Below are 20,818 nucleotides of genomic sequence, written 5' to 3' on the forward strand. Positions count from 1 at the left end.
TTGTATCATAATAATATTGTGATGCTAACTGAAATGCGAGGTTAAATTCACTAACTCAAATCTATATGAACAAAAATTAAAGGGAACTTGCAATTTACCAGCCTCTATATCAGCTGAAAACCTACCTCTGTGGGGAGTTCTACCTGATCGATAACATTCAGAGGTCAACCTACAAATTGGTACCTGACTCCAACTATTACATTCACAACCTCTATGGCCTTGGATGACTTGTGCTCTCATTTGAGCTTCAGATTCTTTATTTGCAAAATGAGGTGGTAGAATTGATTTGTTTCCTTACAAATTTTTGTTGTTGTTGCTGAGTTAAAAAGTTAATGAAAAAGAAAAAAAAAAAAAAGTTAATGAAAGCAATGGAAAACACATGTATATATGAACACTAAAATTATACACAGACTGTGTTGGGATTTATGCTGCCTCAAAGCCACTCCTTGAACCACAGATACAGAACTCATGAACCAGAGGAATTTTAAAGGCCAGTGTAACTCTAGCATCCTATGACTCTCTGAACATACTTTTGCTTTAAATCACCTTAAACAGTATAATGAGAGAAAAAAGGGAAGAAACATATTACATATATAATTAAAAAGATAATTCAAGTACAACATATATCTGGGTAAGAGGATCAATTTAGATACTAGACTGTGATGTTTGGAATGTGGTTAAAATAATGAATTTGATATGCAGAAGTGAATAAAATATATCAGCACTAATAACGCATTTTAACAGTAATGTTTTAAATGATAAATTTCTATTTATTACAAGATGAATTAACTTATACATCTCTAGAGGTACAATGTTCTTTTCATGTCATTCAAAAATTCCATATAGAAAAATATACAGATTCAGAGAACAATTAAAACATAATGACTTTCAAATTAATACAGAAGACACTATTAATTTGAAATACACATTTTGAAGATGATTTTTAAATAATTTTTACCTTTATCATGCACACTGTTAATCTTCAGTTGAAATTATTTCACAGATAACTTGGATTTAATAAAATGACTTCTGTATTCCCGTCTAAACCATTTATCCTTGGGGTATGGTTTGAAGCTATTTGCTTATTACTTTAAGCAGTTATAACAATAGGATTATATGAATATAACTGGGAAGAATTAAAATGCAAATGAACATTTTGAATTATATCATTAAAATCAACTTCAAGAAAGTATAATGGAAAACGTAATTTGTTTTTCAGAACCAAGGTGTTATTAAAGGGAATGTGTAGAGAGGAGCTGGAAAGACAAAAGGAATATTGTTTTTGCGTATCAGACACAAATCGCTATTTCAGAGAATTAGAATTTACTGACAATAAAGTACAGAAAAGTAGGTTTTAATGCAGGAAAAATACATTAGGTTTGAAAATATCAGAAGTCAATATTTTAAGATTCATTAGTGTTATATACTATAGATATCCAATTTTATAACTGAGAGGGTAAAAATCACTCTGGGGAAATTTCTGTAACTACTATCATTTTCAGATTATTGACAGATGTTTAGGAAATAAAGAGTAAGTTTTCCTTTCATTTTTTTCAGAAATTAAATGGAAACACTCAAGTTCAAATTGCATGAGGTTAAACAAAGCCAAGATATAAATTAAAAATCTGTTAAAAGTTAGATTGAACTACTTTTGTCTAGATTTCAATGTAAAGAAAAGGCAAAGTTAAAGAGTCTACAATACAGTGAACAGAACTGTAAGTTCCAAAATGTTTGAGATACCTGTATATCATATGTCCTCAGTTTTCAGATAGGGAAAATGAGGTTCAGACAGGATAACTGTTAGGTAACTCACACTGGCGCAGGAAGAAGTGTCAGAGTACAGCGCAGAACACAAGCTTTTTAGCCTGTATTTTAGCCTGCACTGATGACCCTTGTTTTCTCTTGTAAAAGGAACTTAGCTACATCTTTCTCTAGATTGCTGTGTATGTGAGCTTGCACTCAGGCATGCATGTGGAGTTGAGACATTCTGCATCCCAGAATACTTTCAACGAAAGCCCTACTTCAGTATAGATAACATGACATTGCAATAAGTTAGAGTTATAGTTCCACATGATATATGCAACTTTGTTCTATGCAAGAAAGTTATTAAAAATATGAAAAATGATGTAAATATGAATAGCCTCTGAATTGAGTATTTTCTTCATTTTTGGAAGAAATTTATTTTGTATCTCCACAGCAAAGGTAAAATGAACCACCAGACAAGAGTCTTAGATGGCCAACTCAGATAATTTAGAAACAAACAATAACCTCTTCCTGTCCCCAGAACACCTCTACTTGGGCCGGTTTCCTCACTGTGAAAACATATTTGTTATTAAAAAACACTCTATTAACTGAGCTACTTGTAGAGAAGATATTAAGTATACGTGAACGTTAAACATGGAATTATTTTATTTTCATAAAATGTGCTTTAAATGAAGTCCTTTTAAATAGTAGTCATGAACATGAGTCTCCATTTGGAAGGAAGAAAAATTCACGGGATGTGCAAACAACCATTTTGGACAACATTCTTTTTTTTTTTTTTTTTTTTTTTAAAAAAGCCCTCTTAGCAATCGCCTGTGACAGGTCGTGGTGGAGCAGACTGAGCCGGTGCTCAAGCCTGAGCTTAGCAGCCTGGAGGTCCACAGAGGGCTGGAGGGCCCAGTCCCCGGCAGGACTCCACACACTGCCTGCTCTCCTTGCTTCTGTGCCTGATCAGCATTCTCACTGGCAGGGTGAGGATTTTCACTTTTATGGCTTTTCAACAAGTAAGGAGCTGTATCAGTGAGTTTATTGGTTTGGTTATCAAAAATCATATTTGGCCACCAAAGGTTGATTTACTAATGTTAACTACCTACATCATAAAATATATGCTGTAACTATTAAGGATTTTCAGCATGTGCTTATCTATTTCTTAGAAAAAATATATCTGTATAGTGTTTTACAGTGTGCAAAGGAATTTTATAGACATCTCATTTAAAAGCAAAGCTCTTTGTTGAAATATTCTCTGCTAGATAGGTGAAGACATTGAGCTTCAAAGAATTGGTGACAGATACTATGATCACAAAGCATTACGTTTTAGGGAAGTGACAAATCTTTTAAAACTAAGTGCAATACTGCTGTTTGTTTTTTCTGCATGCATTTGGGTAATCTTAAGAACTATTTGAAACTGGTGCTTAGACCTCTATTTACGAGATAAACAAGTATGCATGTTTTGGTTCACTCCATGTTTACCTTTTATCAACCAGGTCATTATTATTATTATTATTATTATTATTATTATTAGAAATTCTTAATGATAATTATCCTTTAATAAATGAACAACATACTTCAACCAAAATTCCGAAATTTGACCAAGCTAACTGTAGATACCATGGCTCAATTTAACGTGAATATAGTAGTTCTACCCTCAGCTTAAATTTTGTTGCATAATTTATAGATTTTCCCCCTTTTCTATATTTTCTCACATTTTGTGGGGATTTAGATAATATGAATTTCTTAACTATGCATAATTTCAATAACTTAAATGTCATTTAGGAACTTGAATAACTGTAATAATGGCTTGTAAACTATAAAAATTTCACAAAAAATCTAATACTTTTTGGACATTGATTCAAATTCTTAAAATTATTCTTTCCTTTGATAAATTATTTATGACTATATAATGTTTCAGCAAGAAGAGTACATCTTTAAGTCATTGTCACCATTAGGAAATGTGTAAAATTTGTGAAAAACAAAATAAGTCTGAAAAAACATTTCTTCTATTACATATCATCCACATTGGTCTGATTTAAATCTTACTTAAAAGAAACAATATCATCATGCAGTTCCGCTAAAACCGTCAATAAATTCAGGAAGAATTTCAAAATTTAAATATGAATTTTATGAATAATTTTATATTTACCACAATTGTTTTTCTTTATCTAGAACATGGTACAACTTTAAGTAATTTTCCACAAAAATACTTTGTGTCTATATCTGTCTTATCTTTAAATAAGATTAGATGGTTATTTATCTTAACCTTTTGGTACATAAGGATTAAAACATAAAGCAAGATATTTGGAGTAGGACAGGCACTAAGGCATCAATTTATCAAAACCACTTAGTAAATATAATAATGGAAATATTGAGAATATATCCTCAAAATTCCGACCACTAAAAAGCACTCATTGCCAAGGCACTTGGAGCCACCCTGAGGCTACAAATCAAGAAACTTTGACTTTTAAGGATGTATATTATACTCCCTAATTTCACTTTGAGTAGGATTTTAAAATATACCTTAATATGTATATATTTCAAAAGGCACTGTATTCTAGTAATTTTTAAGACCTAGAAGCTATCAGTGAACTGTTCAATCCAAAGTTATTTCTCTATCAATAAAAGACCTGTTTTTACAACTACACAGACCATGTCAATTAACTGCTTGCACAAATCTCTATCTGTCTTTCTCTATATATAATTTCCAGTGATTAAATCTGACTTAAATCTTTAGTAATAACTTTTGTAAGGGGAGGAGTTGAGCTTCTTTTGATATTTGATGAATTCCTGAACAGAGGCTATAATGTTGGGAAATTGATGTTATTTATATTTTGGTTTCCCCAGAAAAGTGACTCCCCATTCCAGAAGCTTTTTATACTTCTAGTCAGAATTCCAAAGCCAATTCACCTTCATGAGGCTTAAACATACAGCACATCTATTAATAAGCATGATTTTGTTTTTTCATTTCTCAAATAAAAACTATTACAAAAGATTTAATAGGTATGCCAGGAAAACTAACTTAATTTGGAAAAAAAGTGACAGGATGTCCTTTTTTCTCTTTTTTTGAAGCGCAATAGTGCAAGAAATTGTTTTTCAAATTTAACGAACTACTCTGAACCTCTGTCTTCTCTACTGTAAAATGGAACTCAATATTTAACTTGCAAAGATTAGTGTAAGAACTAGAGATAATATATGTAAAACTCCTTTCCAATACAAGGTCTGTGCACAGCATCTACTCAAGTAGCAGCTAAAAACACTGGTAATATTTATTGAGTGCATACTCTTTCCTGATCTAAATAAACAGGAATTGATATCAACACAGATTAAAAGAAGCAGAAGCAGTGGGGTTCTATGAATGAAGACTGAATATATACTCACACCGTATTTCACTGATGCTAGGAATGTTTGGAGAAGGAAATGGCAACCCACTGCAGTGTTCTTGCCTGGAGAATCCCAGGGACGGTGGAACCTGGTGGGCTGCCGTCTATGGGGTCGCACAGAGTCGGACACAACTGAAGCGATTTAGCAACAGCAATAGCAGGGATTTTTTTTATCTTACAAGGAGCTATCAAGGGAATATTTTTACACAACTATGTATGACTTCAATAGGAACTTATTTACCAAAGGAGCATATTTGCATATGTCCAGTATTAAATTATATTTATAGTAATGAAACCAAATTCACAGTAATTGAAATACTTTGTTAACAATTAGATTACATTCTTTTCACTTTAATGTTAAGTACATTAAATTTCATATGAAAATCAATAATATTTTGTATAATAAATATTAAACCTTTTACTTCACCAGTGTGATACACTGCATTATTGAATCTTATTAGAAAACAGTTGAGTGCATTTTGTCTTCATGAACAATTAGCGGGGTTCAATGTAATTGTCTTGAGATTCAGTCCTTGCTTCATTAAAACATACACACAGTCAAGTATATTACCTATATAATATATAACCTATATAATTTTACCACATTCACTACCATACAACCTGAAATGTTGATTATAAATTTAAAGTGACTGATAAAATAGAATGTACTGATGATTTTTATGCATCTTGTATATAACTGTATTGAGGTTTCAGGTGCTCTAATTCATTAAGAAAGACAGAAGTGTTTATTTTTAATTTCAAACAGACTAGTAATAAGAATACTAATTAATTAGTGGTAAATTGTTGTTTGGAAAATATATTTTTTTCACTTTCAAACTACAAACCAATTTAATGTCAGACCCCTGGCCAAGTGGAGCAGACTGACTAAGTTTTTTCATGTGAATCACAAAATATTTTCTCTGAAGTCTACCTCTAGTGTAAAAACAAAGCGGAATTTTGAACATTAGATTGAAAATAAGTATGTAACTATATCGTCAGGTGTTCACTATCGCCTGGTTCTTAGTTTTGCATTTGTCACCCGACCATCACCAGGGAACCCGTGCCAGGCATACATAAAAGGAGAGTCTAATACTCTCGATAAGAAGCTCAAATGAATATCAAATATCATCTCTCCATTTAAAAATGGGGATCTAGGAGTGTGGAACTGGACTCAAGAAGTATATAGGGGCTAAAATATCTTTCAAGGTATAAATCTTCTGTATTAACACTACAATCTATTGAAAATAGGATAGTAGCAATGGAAACGTAAAGGGGTATGGATCTTGAGCGAGGAAAATGATGATTCCTTGTATCTCTTGCCAAATATTACACTAGTTTTACTCAAGGAATAGAGAGGATTTTTCATCAACTTCAACACAACAAAATGTAAAAATCAACTATGTGTAAAGAAGTCTACTAAATCTTTCAGGTGAGTACAAATCATTAGATTAAAAATAAGTATGTGATGATGCCATTACAAGCCCACTATGCTATAATTTTTATAGGTATGCATTTGTTATCATCCAATAATTCCATGGACAGAGGAGCCTGGCAGGCTACAGTCCATGGTGTTGCAAAGAGTTGGACATGACTGAGCACACACACACACACAGAACCAGGCTTGTACAGGGGAAGGGAGAGGGTCACCCTCTTGACAGAAAAATTCATATTCCAAAAGCACATCCAAAGAACATATTTATTTAAATATATTAATTTTTGTGTTTTTCATTTTGACACCTGGTCCTAGTCAGTTGAAAGCAGCCATGTTGCTCCAAGAAGAATTAGAACTGTTACAGCAGAAATGCTTAAAGGAAATTGATATTTACCTTCTCATTGTACAATCGGTCCTTGAAATCTAGAACAAGACAAGTCTGGAGAATGGGACTTTCCAAGGGGGTAAAAAAAAAAAAGATTCTCTAAATCTCAAGGACATCTTCAAGCGGTGGACTCAAACAGAAAGAATTCCCAGGAATAGATGAAGAAGACTCAGTCTAAGACCCAGGGGAAGCTTCCAACAGACAGGAAGAGGAAGTGAGAAGCGTCTGTGATTCAGAAGAGGGAATTGGAAGAGTATGAAGATCAGATGATAGCATCCCAGTTTTGAAGGAAGTGGGATGAGCTAAAGAACACCCAGACAAGTCAGGGGAAATCCAAGAAAACCATGGCTTTTATGCATGGTTATAAAGTCTATAAGCATCTCAGGAAAGCTTGGATTCAACATGGTGCCGGCTGGGTGGTGGCTTCGCAGAAAAGGTGACCACACACAGAAGCCAGATGGGGAAAGCAGCTGGGCCTCAGAAGGATGTGCTGAGCCAGGAAGGAATGGAAGATTTCTTCAAAATGATACAAGTCAGACAATCAGACAAAATCAGACAAGACACAGCACCTTGCCTTCCTAGACAAAAGAGAACAGACGCATTTATGAGCCAGTGTCTTAATCAAGAGGTGACAGCGGTGGGTTCTGATGACCAGGTGTGGTGAGTGACGGGCGAGGCCAGTGAGGTTCAGGAGAAGGAAGACTCCTTCCCAGCACCACGGCCCCGCGTAAGTGTCTCCCTTTTCCTAGCTGTCACAGGTTAGTGGAAGTGAAAAGGAAGAACAGCACTGGATGGAAACTGCAGGAGGTAATTCAAAATAAGGCTCTGTGAAATGAAAGGTGATAAATACGCTATTTTCATGCCAAGTTCTTTCCCCACTCTCTCACTCACCAGCCCTCCTTCCTCGACTCCCCTCACTCTTTGAAGGCATCACGAAGAAGTCTTCATGAATAAGACATCATCAAGAAGTCAAGACTCTTTGCAGAGAACTAAACATTTTTTTGTACTTGCAACTATACTGAATAAGAGCATCTGAAGAAGGATCTACACAAAAGATCTTTATTTATTTATTTTTTTAGTTGAATACAGCTTAGTTTCCCTTTCTTCCCCCATTTGCTGATTCTTAAGCTGTTCTAGTCTTACCTTTGTGCAAAAACCAGGATCTTGAGATTTAATAGATGTGCAAAGGTGAGCATATTGGTAGAGGGGTAAAGACTGTTTGATAGGATTCTAGAACTTGGTATACTAAATTTCTTAGTTTTTTTAATCATCTTTTTTAAAGAAAATTTTGAAATTTCAACAGTGACAGAACAGGCATCTGACCTATGTTTGACAATTTATACGGCATATTTTACCTATTTCCATAAACTCTGTCAATTCTTTCTTTTTTTTTAATCTCTGGAAAACTAGGGAGGAGGCAATGATCACCTCCAGCTCTTATGTTATGACCATTATTTTCCACTAGATTACTGCAACTGCTGCTCTCCTGTTTAAACAGGCGTCAAGACTACATGACTGGACATGGTGTACAAGACCATTAATTTCCTGGACCTTGTTTTCTTCCACCGCATCATCAGCCCACACCCCATACTCTCACCATCAGGTCTGTGCCTGTGCTGTTACCTCCTGCCTGGAATACTCTCTTCATCCTCCCTTGGGGGTCTGCTGATTCTGCATGCTCAACTAATTATTAAATCACTTTTAGATCATGACTGAGAAACCTTTTATCAAGATGCCTTTGTCCACTCTCAAATTCAGCCTAGGTGCCCCTCATGTGCTCTGATCGCTCCTTGTACTTCCTCTACCGTGACATTCAATACACAACGTTGTAACTGTCTATCTACCGAGTCCAGTCCCCATCCAACTGTAAACTCAGAGAAGGCAGGATTGCTCTCTAATGTATGCATTGCTTATCTCCACATTCTGGTAGAATAACCGACATGCAACACAGTAATGCTTGTAACTGGTTGGTGAAGAACAAAATGATTCCTAAATAAGATAAATAAATTTAAAAACTGACTCCTAAAGTAAGACTTTTCAACTTTGCAAAAAATCCCCAAAATTTTTTGTTTTTGTATTTCAGAGCTTTTTCTTTTTTCTTTCTATTAACATAGATAACTGAGAGTCAGTTACTTTATATTAATGTAATTTATTAATAATTTTTTTTTAGTTTCAGAGTTGAAATAGATAATTTGTTCCTAACTTTTTCCTCCCTCCCTCCTTCCTCCCTTCTTTCTTTCTTGTAGTCCTTCCTTCATTCTTCCCTTCCTGCCCTCTTTCTCTTTCTTTCCCCCTCTCTTTTCTCTCTCCCTGTCTCTTTCTCTCTTCTTTTTCTCTCCCTGCTTTTTAAGTGTTGACACCTAACTGACAGCTAAACAGAAACTTAGAGATCAGTGATTTTTTTCTAAACTATGTACCCTCAAATTAGAAAATGGTCATCTTTATTAAAAATCAAAAAGTAAGCTTCTGGGCATACTTATATTTTATATGATTGGAGAGTATGTGATTATTTTTCTAATCTTTACCATTGTTATCACTGTAGATAATCATTCATGTTTTGTATCATTAGCATGATTGTTCACTCAATAATAAAGGGGGGAAACTACTGTTTAAAGTACTTCTCCATTTCACTTCTGTAAGTTGTATTTACTCCTTGGAAAATATGAAGATTTTTTATATTTTTCTTGTTTTTTCCCAAAATTTCAATGAAAAATTAAAAAAAACCCTCTATGTTCTGACTTTTCTTCTGGATGTGCATGTGTCAGAAAAAGTGAAAATGTGCATTGGAATTCATAAGAAGAAACTGAATTGGTGAAAATGATGAGTTCTAAAGGCTGCCACTTGAAAATCTCTTTCTACCCTCAGTTATATCAAATATAGGACTCACCATTTTAATAAATATTGGATACTATTCTTAGCCTACAGAGAATAAGCAGAGCTGCATATCTCTGTTTTGATGAGAATATGGTATGATTATATTAACCTTACATAAAACTTCTGGTGTTTCTCATGAATTTTAAAGCTCTTAGAGAAAGCTATGATAGCTGCCCATTGATTATTTTTCTATTACATATTTAAAAAACATTTTTTCATTTACCCAGTGAAAGTTACACAAAACCCATTAAATCAGTGTGGACATGATTGTTATGCTACTCAGCAACTCTGATATTTCTTTGAATAATAAACGTGAAGAAAACAAAACAATTATTTCTTAATATGAATACAGTTTGGTGGGGAGATACTTTAAAATCTAGCTTCCTGAGGAAGAAGTTAGTAAAAGTTTAATGGCAAAAAGTTTTAAACTACTGCTTTCTATAAATAATCCATAACAACAACAAAAACCACTCACAGGTAAGTAGATTTCATAGAAAGAAGTGTTAAGCTTTATATGTAATTGACAAGAGGAAAACATTTTAAGTAGGTTTCATTTTAGAAAAACTTATGCTTGCTAAATTGGATATATTAGGATTTGATGTATTAAGAGCAATTTCAAAAGATTACAATACCATTTAAATAGTTTGCTCATATATATCTAAATGTGGACCATGATACTGATATCACACTGCAGTTAATATTTTTCTTTAAAGCAATGGACAGGGTAAGCTTTCTCCGCTGCTTGATTCACATTTCTCTGTGAGTCTTTTGTCAGTTACAGCTTTCAACCAGCTTTAGCTTTCAAAAGCTAAAAGTAATGCCTTCCCATCTCTCCATGAGTAGAAAGAAAGCAAACAAACTCATGTAAGGTCAGCATGACATAAAGCAACAAGAGCCAGTAAACTGAAAATGAGGTTGACATTTGGGGCCAAGCCAGCGGTCCTGTAAGGCTCTTCCAGCTCCACAGCTGCAGAGGGTGTGGACAGGCCGGGCGCAGCCTCCAAGCAAGTGCCCGGAGCGCTGCCTTGGAACGCGATCAACTCCAAGGAGAGGAGCAGAACCCTTTGAGATTGTCTTTGCTTCGGCGATAGGACATCTAGGTAACGTACATGTTAAATCACTGCCACTATGAACTTGAAGGAGAACAAGTCACTCAATCCTAAAGGAAATCAACCCTGAATATTCACTGGAAGGACTGAGGCTCCAATACTTTGGCCACCTGATGCAAAGAGCTGACTCATTGGAAAAGACCCTGATGCTGGGAAAGATTGAAAGCAAAAGAAGAGGACAGCAGAGGATGAGATGGTTAGATAGCATTGCTGACTCAATGGACATGAATTTGAGCAAACTCCAGAGACAGTGGAGGACAGAGTAGCCTGGAATTCTGCAGTCCATGGAGTCACAAAGAGTCAGACATGACTTAGCAGCTGAACGACTATGAACTGCTGCTCTTTAACTTATCACCAATGCCCCTCTTCCCTAAATTCTCAAATCTTGTCTAATGATAAAGAGGACAAATTATTAAAGAAAACTACATTTAGCCTCTTTTCTTTCAAGTTTTTAAGGCCATACTGTTTCATGCCTAACTCTGGACGTACAGGTTTTATTGGCCCCAAGTAACTGATGGTCTGTAAGGACTTTTCTTGAGTTTAAATGGGAACGTGGGCCAACCTGAATGCAGTTATCTAGACCCAGTTCACATTCTGGATTCATATGGACATAGCCCAATCCAGGTTGGATTGGATTCCATAATATGAAGCAAGCAGTCATTTATTTTACTGCTTTTTGTTCAATTTGTGAAATTTGATAATTTGATAAGGACCAGAGAGTGTAGAATAATGGTATATTAAATAGATAATGGATGCAAGGTGGAGAGTTAGAGACTGTCTTTTTCACTAAACTTTGAGTAGGGCAAACATAGTAAAACCACAGAAATCAAGCAATATTATCTTCATTAAAATCATTACATGGCTTAGTCTAGTGTGGATAAGCAATTTAGGACTTGGCGAACCTGTGAGATTTTCTGGCTATGTATTTCCTGCAAAATTTAAGAGCTGCAAAAATTCCCCATATCCAACTGGTAGTTACCCTTTCTTGGGTTGTCTGCTTATCCATTAACTTTATCAATGGAGACATGGTTGGTGAGTTCTCAAGTATAAAAATCAAATAGCTTTAAAATTGAAAAAAAAAGTTATTTTGAGTACTTATACACAATTCCCTGGAGATTGTATGAATATTTAAAAGAATTCATATTCTATTCTGAAATCTGGTATGTAAAGAGTACACATGAGAGAAATTGCTCAGGTATTCACAGCAAAAACTCTAGAAATTTAATAGCTTTCTTACCAAAAGAATGCAAGATCAAAGCAGACATGAAGATCTCTTCTGGGAATTTTATAACATAGCCTTAAGGATAGGAATGTTTTTCAGGGAGCTGATAACTTCATTATGTTTCCAGACCCATTGTTCCTTTATGCAGAATTATTACCACAGTAAAAATAATCTGAGCATGAACTATATAGCATAGATTTTTGGAATGGCTGTGTTTTATTTCAACCTCTTTATATTTTAAAGAAATATTTCTTTAAAAAGGTCAAAATCAGTACCTTTATTCTTTGTATTATAATGAATGGAACAGGCTCTTCAGATTTTTTTAAAGCAGGCCACAAACTCAAAAGACTATTTTTTTTTTCAGAGGAAGAAATCAACTGAATACTTTGAACTCTAATTTCAAATCAAATATATTAAATATTCATATGCACATAGAGGTAGAAATAAAGCAACTTCATTTTCTAGATTCCTTGGTTTTACTATAGACTTTACCAGATTAATCTGATAAAATCATAACTAGAACTATGGCTTAAAGAAAAAATAAAAATAGCAGTTACTATTTCTGAACACTTGTGTATTTCTTTTCATTTTCATTTCTATTAATCTCAAAACAATTGGCACAGACCAGTTTACTCAGACTTGCTCAGCTCATCCAGTATTAAACAGAAGAGAAATGGAGAGCAGGGCTAGATCAGCTCTCATATTCAGAAAACCAAGATCATGGCATCTGGTCACATCACTTCATGGCAGATAGATGGGGAGACAGTGGAAACAGTGGCTGACTTTATTTTTCTGGGCTCCAAAATCACTGCAGATGGTGACTGCAGCCATGAAATTAAAAGACGCTTACTCCTTGGAAGGAAAGTTATGACCAACCTAGATAGCATATTAAAAAGCATTACTTTGACAATAAAGGTCCATCTAGTCAAGGCTATGGTTTTTCCAGTAGTCATGTATGAACGTGAGAGTTGGACTATAAAGAAAGCTGAGCACCAAAGAATTGATGCTTTTGAACTGTGGAGTTAGAGGAGACTCTTAAGAGTCCCTTGGATTGCAAGGAGATCCAACCAGTCAATCCTAAAGGAAATAAGTCCTGAATATTCATTGGAAGGACTGATGATAAAGCTGAAGCTCCAGTACCTTGGCCACCTGATTCGAAGAGCTGACTCATTGGAAAAGACCCTGATGCTGGGAAAGATTGAAGGCAGGAGGAGAAAGGGATGACAGAGGATGAGATAGTTGGATGGCATCACCAACTCTATGGACATGGGTTTGGGTGGACTCCAGGAGTTGGTGATGGACAGGGAGGCCTGGCGTACTGTGGTTCATGGGGTCACAAAGAGTTGGACAGGACTGAATGACTGAACTGAACTACACAGAACTCACTATCCACTGCAGCTGTTTAGAAGTTACAGGTTAACAAGGTATGGCTATTTGAAAGGCATTCCTTTTGTAGAAAGCATACTACCTACCATATTTGCATATTATCTGTGCAGCAAGTAATTATTTTAATGTAAAATATGAAATATAATAGTACTGCCTAATTTAAAAGTGCCATTTTAAAGATAAAAACACAACTGCCATGCAACAACAGACACTGGAGGTATAATTGCTTCAGATCCAAATGGCTTCTCAAACCATTTTCAGGGAAATATTTTTATTAACTCAATAATCTATTTCAGTATCCTTCAAGTATCGTCTGATATATAACCTTCTTCTTGTGATTTAATTTAACTTTAGAGCCTATAGAAAGCACATGACCTATAAAATTAATATAAAAGTTATGCAACTACATAGGAACAGGGATGTTAGTAAGCAGAAATTTGTAGAGGAAAAGATTTAGAGCCTCCAACATATCTTCATTTGGTGATGTCATGTTCTTTTCCAAAAGCTTTAATTTTTTTAAACCTTAGCTTGAAATATTAAATCCTAGGATTTAGACACCTTCATTTTCTTGTTCTATAACAGGCACTCAATAAATATTCATTGAATGAAATCAGAGATGAGAAAATTTTGTATACTAAGGTTTTCAAAACAAACCTCCATTGTATTTAGAATACAATTTAGAGCTATTTATATTTTCTTAAGAAATAATTATGTTTGTGGAATTTTTCTTAGGGAGGGAAATAATACTCCACTCTGTTTTAAAATTTAGAACAGGGAGCATAAAGTGTGTTCTTACTAAATGAAAAATGTACTTATATTTTCTATGTTATAGTCAGTACAAGGAGAAAACTCACAAAGCAGGAAAAGAAAAGCTGGGATATTTGAAGAGATGAAGATAGGGGTCATGGGAAGAGAAAGTGATCAAGTCATGAACACAGAAACATGTCCTGATGCAACAAAACACACATGGGATTAATTGTAACATCAAACTCTGAGAACATGTCATTCAACTCCCCGACGAGGTACATGACTATCCTACATCAAAGTGGCTCTCAGACTAGTAGCAGAGTAAGAACATAGAACAACGCACTATCGTAATCCAGATCTGCACAAAATCTGGGGAACCTTAGGAGAAAATCAGTCTCTCTCTGGAAGATACAACAGAAGTGATGTTTTGCTGAGCCTTGAGCTGAGACAGGACTGGTATCAAAAGGGGGAAGTGAAGGCAGAAGACTGACCCTAAAGACTTGTGCGGCTGGAATAAAAGGTGAATGTATGACAGTGGAAGATAAAGAGAGTCAAGTTACAGGAACCGATGTTTGAACACCATTTCAGAGTAACTCCTATGTCACTGCATTGGTAAGAAGAGTGGACCAATTAAAATACAACCTTTGAAGGTGGATCCCAGGAAAGGGTAATTGTAACAAGCTCTCCTAGAGACTGTAGTGGGCTTCCCTTGTAGATCAGACGGTAAAGAATCTGCCTGCATTGCGGGAGACCCGGGTTTGATTGCTGGGATAGAAAGATCCCCTGGAGAAGGCAATGGCTACCCACTCTGGTATTCTTGCCTGGAGCATTCCATGGACAGAGGAGCCTGTTGGGCCACAGTCCGGGGGTCACAAAGAGTCAGACACAGTTGAGCAATTAACTCTTTCAGAGACTGTAATGTGCAGCTATATATATATATAGTTGAGAAACACTGCAGTAGGTGACTGGAAGTCAATGAATATTTTCCAGTAAGGAAATGTCAAAATTAGATCCTTTTTAGGAAAATAACTTTGGCCTGGAGAATGGAGAGAGAATGAGTTTGTGTTTAAGACTCTGAAAGACTAAATAGCAGTCACCATTATACTGGAAAACACATGTATTCACTGAAAAAGACATGTAGACAGACACTAAGGAAGAGACCTTTTTTTACTAGTTAAGACTATTTGAAATTCTTGGTTTAAACTCTTATTGAACGTTATAACCAAGCATTATGAAATTTGTTTATTACCTGTTTGGCACATGGAACTAAAGAACTCAAGCCATGGGTCCTGGTTAGAAATTGTTTTAATCCCTATTTCAAATGCCTTATGAGGATTCACTGTCTACAGTTGCTCTATATCTAATTCATTCTGAAAATGGAAGAAGTTATTGGCAAGAAACAGTTATGGTAACATTATGGTCTGCCAGGGTTTTTTGGTCAGATGAAACCACTTTATCATGTTTTGGGGGTCATATTACTATTCATTAAGATTATTCTATGTTATTGCCCCTTGGTAAACTTTAAGTATCTATCAGTTGAAGGGAATGGGTAATTTAAAAATGCATTAAGAAATCAGACACTTTAGTAAATGTTTCCTATATTGTTTTCAAAGTTTTTTTTGATTTTTTCTCATTAACAACTATTAATCTGCATAAAGTAAATAATCTGCTTTATTTATAAGGGAATGTCCAATTTTAAAGAAATTTCAAAAAAGAATTAGGTCTACTAGTTTTTCTGAACTGTTAAAAATTATATATATACCTAAAATTGGTATAAATTATTTTATTCAGGAAAAAAATGATTGGTTTTTGTTTTTACCAGTGGTTCTTTCTGTTTTATGTGTGTGTGTGTGTATTTTTTAAAAAATAGGTCAATTTAAAAAAATAGTGACACCTAGGTGTCCAGAGATACCTCAGAAAAAAACTCATGTGTCTCCTAAAGGGATATTTTCAGCTCATATAACAATGTGAATTGTGTGTTTTCTAGTTATTGGTTGTATTATTTTAAGCCAATATTTAATGTTTCCTGAACTATATCAGACTGGATCAGAGACACTGAAAACATTTTAACTGTGATTTGTCCACTATGCCCACTCAGTAGAGAAAGAGAGTAATACTTCTCTTTTTTCCCCTCCCTTCTTTTTTTTTTCCCTCACCTACCCTCCCTCCCTTTCTTTGATGTGAAAACTGAGTAACAAGCTCTGGCCGAAAGGAACATTCTGCAGGAAACTTATTATTACACCAGTATTAAAGATGAGGAAATATCATAGAGCCTTGGTAAGGATAAGTGACTTTCCACATGCCCTAGATGTAGCGGGTGGAGTTAGACCACAGAATTTCTGGCTTCCTATTTCAATTCAGAATGCCTTGTTAAAGGACAGTTCCCCCCGCAAAAGGTTAGTAGAAAACTGCAAAGCTCACGATGTACTTGTCATAACGCTATGCCTCTCCTTCCTTAATAACCTCCTTAGAGATCTGTGCTTCAGATCTGGGAAACAGTCTTAACATATAAGCTGGTTTTCTTAGTTTGAGGAGCATCAATCTATTTCAAGAACTTTAAATTCTTTTTCTATATATTTTTTGCATTAAAAACCCTTTGAAAATACGGCTAAGGTTATAAATTACCTTCTCACAAAAAAGTATATACACTCATAAAGATACAATTTTGCATACCGATTTGTTTCATTTTTGTAAATATAATCAGGGAGACAAAAGGAGCTATAGAGAAAGAACATAGAACAGCTTTTTGCTTTTACGTGTAAGATTCTTCTTTTCTCTAAAGTAGATCTGTTATATGTGAAAGTTAAAAATGTCACCTGAACGATATGAAATGATATGGATAAGATTAACGTTAACAATCACTTTAGTACTGTTTTAACCTTGCAAACTCTTAAGGAAAATATGGGTGCACAAAAACACTAAAAATCTGAATTATGCTTTATAAAGGAAAACAATGAAATCTCACAAATCTTCTTTGACATTTACACAGTATGATACGTTATAAATGTAAGGCTCTGAGAAAAACATAGTAAAAACTCGCGACCTCATAATCATGACCGCCCAAAAAAACAGACATAGCGCAAAATTTAATTTTTTTAAGATAAAAATGGCATTCACTTTTTATGAAAGAGAAGTGGTTTCACCATCCCTGCCAAGATCTTGGGTAATTGTGCAGCAATAACCTCAGACATCATTTCTGGAAATTCAACACTCAGTGCCCGGGACTGGATAAATGTATTCAAGCAGTACAGATGCAGTTGCTTGACAAGCTGTTGGTTTAACAAATAAATAAGAAACACGTAAGAAAAATAGTAAATTCCTATACTATGCAAACATGGCAGCTTATTTTTCTAATAATAGAAATACTTCAGGTGTTGCTTTTTTACAGAAATGAAAACTCCCTCCATTTCCAGAGTAATATATAAAATATTACATACACATGATGAAATATTCTAATATACAGAAAGATTTAAAGAAATGAAAGTATTCTGTAATTCTACTGGATAAGCAGTGTGAACATTTGGTATATTTCAAGTTTTTTGTTTACACATACTCAAGTACATGCATAATATATATATGCATAATAATAATATATATGCATATTTATATTTCCATAAATGAAATTACTTTATAGCCTATTTCTTAATCCAGCCTTTCCCACATAACAATAGGCAGACTCTTCTATTTCAATACAAACAACCCAACCTGATTCATTTTAATCTAATTTTTTTTGGCCACACCATACTCCATGTGGGATCTTAGTTCCCCAACCAGGGATCGATCCCATGCCCCCTGCACTGGCAGCACAGAGTCTTAACCACTGGGCTGCCAGGAAAGCATCATTTTAATCTAATTTTAATTCTGTCAAAATAATTCATGCACATATCTTTGAAAGTCAGATAGTACTGCAAGACCCACAGGAGCAAAAACACAGATGCAACCACTCTGAATTACTTTAGTGTGGGTCATTTGATATTTACCTCTGTATTTCTAATAAATTATATTTCCCAAAGTTTACATTATTAAGATCCTATTAAATAAGGGTTTAGCTTTCTTATAATATACACCCATCTCCTCAACTTCACACACTTTCTCTTCTTCCTGTTCTCTATATAGAAATATCTCAATTTTTGGCTAAATCAATATCTAGCATTTATATTATAAAGACTTTTATTGTTTCTTGCTGGATTACATTTCCTTTCCTATATGAGTTACTTTAATTTTGCTAGTGCTAATCACCTCATGTTTCTGTGGGTTTTTTGTTTGTTTTTTCTATATTTATCACAAAGCCATAGTCAAATTCTCTGACAGAATTGTAAAACTTACTTCAGTATGTTCATACAATTAGTAATATCTCAAATCTAACTTTTTTTTCCTTGGTGCTAGTACCCTGAAACTCTGTGCGTTAGTTACTGTGCTGGGACACCGCTTTGCGTCTCTCCTGGGTTGAATCTCATACTTCTTTGACTTACGCCAGGGTTCTGTTGTAAGAAATCCTGCAGATACCCTTGAGAAAGGCTGTATTTGAGGTAGGTAAGGTCTAGGAGACCTTGCAAGTCTGAATATACTTTCATGATGTCATCATATTTGTTTGATGGTTTGGCTGGTACAAAATTCTTCGAAGATTTTTCTTTCCTTCAAAATTCTCCATTATTTTCTGGGTTCCAGTATTTTTGTTGAGAAGTCCTACAACATTCTGAATCCTGATGGTTTGATGTGACTTGCTTCTTTTTTCACTGGTATATTTTAGGATACCCTCTTTATTCTGGGTATGCTGAAATTTTACAATAATGTGCCTTGGTTCAATTGGGTTGAGTCTGTATACCAGGCCCTTACGCTCAGAAAATTTATATCCTTCAGTTCTAACAACCTTTCTTTAAGATCACTTATGCAATTTCCTCTCCTTGATTTTCTCCATCCTTTCTTTTGAAAATTACTATGAACTGGAAAATGAAGTCCTGTGGATTAATATTCTAAATCTGCTATCTCTCTACATTGTCATATCTTTATCTTTTTTGTTACTTTTATCTGAGTTTTCTTGAGATTTATATTTCCTGAGTTTTATATTTATATTGAATTTTTAATTTATGCTCTCCTTTAATTATTCAAAAGTATTTTCTCACTAAATGTTCTTTTTAAAATGTTTTCTATTTTTTTTCATGGATGCAACATCATTCTTACTTCTGCGAGCATTTTAATTTTTGATGCTTTCTTCTGTTATCTGCACTGGAGCTTTTACCTTCAAGTTACATATTTTTTTTCTGTTTGTTTATTTTGTTCTGTGCCTTACATTTGAGAGACTTTATCTAAATGGCTAATAATTCTTGGCTGCTCACATTTAGCAGTGAGGCCTCATATTTGATCTAGTGAGCAGAGAGCTTTTTATGCCTTGATTATTATTGTAGTATTGTTTCTGAACACAGTAATGATAAAAGTTTGTATGCAATACTTCTTGACTAACCCTATATATTTATCCAGTTTGGTGTTACTCATTTCTAAGGTGTTTTTTTTTTCCTCTTGTATAAGCAGTGAGGCATACATATCTTAAATGCTTGCCTAATTATTTAAGATAAACCCTAAAAAGTGGGAATTTGAAAAGCATGCAACCTTTAACTATTGGCACACACTGCTAGATTGTCCATTAGCATTGTTACTGATTAATAACTCCACCCAAAATGGTATTAGAGTCTTCCCACATCTGTATCTTTGCCTTTCCAGTTTACATAAAATTTTCTAAATTAAGATAAAAACATTTTGGAGCATTTTCAGGAATATGTATCACAATTCCTATCAACCATTAAATTACTCTCAAATTTCACAAATACTAGTAAAAGGATCTTCCAGTGATCTATACTGAAAATGAAAAAAGCACAATATAAATTTTGAGCAGTATGATGCAAGTACTGTTTTTTTTTTTTTTTTGCAAGTACTGTTTTAAAGTGTAAGTACAAACATAAATTTGACAAACACCCATGAAGTAAAACTTATACTTCACACTTAAGAAGTAATAGATAGGAATTCAGAAAATAATCACTGATATTCTAAAAACCAAAATACTTACATCATGCAAGTTATCAAGAAGTTTTGTAAGCTGATAGAAACGCTGTGAGCTAGGGACAACTCCTTTTTGCCTCAAACCAATTGCCTTGATGAGCTCTCTGATGTAACTTGATCTCATCTCTTCAAACTGGTTTTGACTTCTTAGTCCTTCTAAAGGAACTGTAAGAAGATAATTACAAGCAGCAGTTATGTTTAAAAAGATGACACTAATACTTTACAATATAAATTTCTGAACTGTACAGTGATTTCTTTTGATACGCAGCTCTAGAAACAAATATCTGAAATAGAAAAGAGTGCTACTAACAGTTTTAGGACATGTAAAGCTTCCAGTTCTTTTGAAGAATGTGGTACCGACAGCTAGCTAAGTTAAAGAACACCTCAGCTTATTAGAGCCATATCAATGGATTATGCATTTGACTTAGCATCTGCTCAAAAGAGCATCTGACATTATTGTATATTCCTGTCTCA

At 34.4% G+C, this 20,818-nt stretch overlaps 1 protein-coding gene across 2 annotated transcripts in view; it reads right to left on the bottom strand.

Annotated features, from left to right (window-relative positions):
- Positions 1-356: 356 nt before the first annotated feature.
- The window catches only part of PGR (progesterone receptor), a 128,067-nt gene continuing 107,605 nt past the window's right edge, over positions 357-20,818 (bottom strand). Inside the window, exons 7-9 of one of the 2 annotated variants that reach the window (XM_065943784.1) lie at positions 20,352-20,509; positions 17,408-17,559; positions 357-1,126 (exon numbers count right to left, since the gene is read on the bottom strand). In XM_065943784.1, coding sequence (XP_065799856.1) covers positions 1,099-1,126; positions 17,408-17,559; positions 20,352-20,509 — 338 coding nt within the window. In that variant the 3' untranslated portion in view covers positions 357-1,098. Of the gene's footprint in view, positions 1,127-17,364; positions 17,560-20,351; positions 20,510-20,818 lie in introns of those variants that run through there. The other variant, XM_065943785.1, reaches the window with a different exon arrangement.

Source organism: Muntiacus reevesi, chromosome 9 (assembly GCF_963930625.1).
Source record: "Muntiacus reevesi chromosome 9, mMunRee1.1, whole genome shotgun sequence".
In the NCBI taxonomy this organism is placed as follows: Eukaryota; Metazoa; Chordata; class Mammalia; order Artiodactyla; family Cervidae; genus Muntiacus; species Muntiacus reevesi.